Source organism: Arachis duranensis, chromosome 5 (genome assembly GCF_000817695.3).
Source record: "Arachis duranensis cultivar V14167 chromosome 5, aradu.V14167.gnm2.J7QH, whole genome shotgun sequence".
Lineage (NCBI taxonomy): Eukaryota > Viridiplantae > Streptophyta > Magnoliopsida > Fabales > Fabaceae > Arachis > Arachis duranensis.
The window spans coordinates 13255883-13258829 of NC_029776.3; the positions used below are offsets into that span (position 1 = coordinate 13255883).

Sequence of the window (2947 nt, forward strand, 5' to 3'; positions counted from 1 at the left end):
GGTTGATTTGTTCCTAACCAAGTAGATAGTAGCACTAGTCATAGTTGCATTCATGTAGGTAGGTTGCACCTCATGAGTCTTATACCTTTATGATCCTTTGGTCTTTTACATTTCTCTAAGCATGAGGACATGCTAGAATCTAAGTGTGGGGAGGTTGATAAACCCCCAATTTTAGGGTTTATCTTGTATCGATTTCAGGGGTTTTATCGACGATTCCATACGCTTTTCATATGAAAATACACGGTTTTGTGTTTCTCCCCTAGTTTTTGCCTTGTGGATGAAAGCATGCCTATTTTGCACTAAACTAGATATATTTCTATTCTTCTATTGGTGCCATTCGATGCCGTGACCTGTGTGTTAAGTGGTTTCAGGATATAGGGCATGGATGACCCGGAGGAGAAAAGGAAAGTGGGTGCAAAAGAGGGGAGCATGAGAAATTGAGGCTTGGGAACTTCAGCAAGGGCGCGTGCGTGTACTTGGCGCGCCCGCGTGGATTGCGCAGCCAGAAGCCAAAGTCAGAAGCCAAGCTACGAGCCGGCACGTGTAGCAGTTGAGCCATGACCACCATGGACGCGCACGCGTACGTCACGCGTCCGCTCGAATTGCGAGATGGCCGAGTGGCGCGCGCGCGTACTTTGCGCGAGCGCGCCGATACTCGAATATGATTTTTTTAAGGGGTCACGTGACCTGGGCGTGGAGACAGTTGGAAATCCCATTTTGGGGAAGTGCCTTGGCGGGAAAAGCTTAAAAAGACCAGGGGTTAAAGGGTTAATGGAGTTTTAGCTCATTTTTACATGTTTCTAGATTTTTCTCCTTGTGGTAGTTACACTCTTGGGTAGAGAGAGAGATTTCAAGCTCTCATTAGGGTTCATCTTCTTCAATTTCTGAATTCTCAATCACTCTTTGGTGAGATCAAATTGCAATTCTCAATTTACTTTGTTCCTATTATAGATCTTCTTCTTTAATCTCAATTAGTGCTTGTAATTGATCAATTCTCATAGATCCTAGATTCAACTTTGTGGTTTTGGATTCTATCAATTTCTTGAGAAGTTCATTTCTATTGTTGTTAATTTCTTGCGTTGAAGTGCTTTTAATTCTAATTTCTTCTCATTCTTACGATGTCTTTCATCCTTACTCATCAAGTGTTTGATAAAATGCCAATACTAGTTATGGAGTAAAAGTTTCTTACTTGGCATAGGGGTTTGGACCATAGAGAATGTTGAATAGTTTATGCCAATTGTTGATTGGGAATTAGGAATTGCTAATTGACTTGGAGTGCACTAAAGCTAGATTTCCCTAGGGTAAAACTAGGACTTGTGACTCAAGTTAGTTAATCCCATTTGACTTTCCTCTATACCTAGGGGTTAACTAAATGAAGCAAAGCCTAATTGTTATCATCATTGAAGAAACTATAATGATAGAATTTCTAATGCCAACCCTAGGCCAAGTCTTCTAATATTGATAGTTTACCATCTATTCTCGCTAAACATCTAAAAGAACCATAACAAAGCTTCCCAATCAATAATATGCATTCTAGTCTCCCGAGTCTCCCGAGTCTCCCGAGTCGTCCTCCCTTGGTAATTCTTGCAATCCACGCCTCATATGCGCGTACGCGCCAGGTGTGCGCTCGCGCGGGGTGGTGCTATTTCAAAGTTTTCATGTTCTTGCACCAATTCAAGCACTCCAACCCTCCAAACAGCCACTCAAGCACTATAGAAATCCTGTTCTACATGATAAAGTACCAAACGAACTCAACAATTGAAACAGGTTTGAAAACAAATCTAACTACAACTTCATCAAATACCTAGCTACCAAACATGAAGTCAAGACTTGAGCAAGTATCAATCAAAGAAGAATTCAATGGCTATGTACAAATGGTAGATCTTACCATGGTGGGGTGTCTCCCACCTAGCACTTTTGTTTACCGTCCTTAAGTTGGACTTCCACTAGCTCAAGGTTCTTGTTCAAGAGGTGCATCCCTCAAGAGGAACACTTCAATTTCCTTGGAGTTCTTTCTTTGCTCACCATGGTATAATTTGAGACGGTGCCCATTTACCTTGAAAATGTCCGGACTTGATGGGTGGCGCAAGTGGTAAACTCCGTAAGGTTCTACTTTCTCTACTTGGTAAGGTCCATCCCATCTTGATCTAAGCTTTTCGGGTAGCAATCTTAATCTTGAGTTGTAAACAAGGACTAGCTCACCGGGTCTAAATTCCCTTCTCCTGATGTTCTTGTCATGAATGGCTTTCATCTTTTCCTTGTAGAGTCTAGAATTGTCATAGGCTTCTGGTCTTAAGCATTATAATTCCGCCAATTGAAGCTTTCTCTCTACTCCGGCTCCACCCAAACTCATATTGCATTCCTTTATGGCCCAATAAGCTTTGTGTTCGATTTCTACCGGTAAATGGCATGCTTTACCATATACAAGCCTAAAAGGGCTCATGCCAATGGGTGTTTTATAAGCCGTTCGATATGCCCAAAGTGCATCGGAGAGCTTAGTGCTCCAATCCTTCCTATTCGGCTTCACAGTTCTTTCCAACACATATTTAATTTCCCGATTAGAAACCTCAGCTTGGCCGTTTGTTTGTGGGTGGTAGGCCGTGGCAATTTTGTGTGTAATGCCATACTTTCTCATGAGACCGTCCATTTTCTTGTTGCAAAAATGGGATCCTTGGTCGCTTATGATTGCTCTCGGGGAGCCAAAACGACAAATGATATTGTTCCTCATAAAAGAAAAAACAACATGAGCATCATCCGTTCGGGTGGGGATTGCCTCCACCCATTTTGACACATAATCGACGGCTAACAAAATGTAGAGAAAGCCATTGGAATTTGGAAATGGTCCCATGAAGTCGATTCCCCATACATAAAAAATTTCACAAAAAAGCATATTTTGTTGGGGGATTTCGTCCTTCCTAGAAATATTTCCAAACCGAATACATTGGGG

At 42.0% G+C, this 2947-nt stretch overlaps 1 protein-coding gene across 1 annotated transcript; it reads right to left on the reverse strand.

Annotated features, from left to right (window-relative positions):
* Window positions 1-2299: 2299 nt before the first annotated feature.
* LOC107488115 (uncharacterized) lies at window positions 2300-2647 on the reverse strand. Its single transcript, XM_016108810.1, has one exon. It carries the CDS (start codon window positions 2645-2647, stop codon window positions 2300-2302), a length of 348 nt encoding a protein of 115 aa, XP_015964296.1.
* Between the last annotated feature and the right edge of the window lie 300 nt (window positions 2648-2947).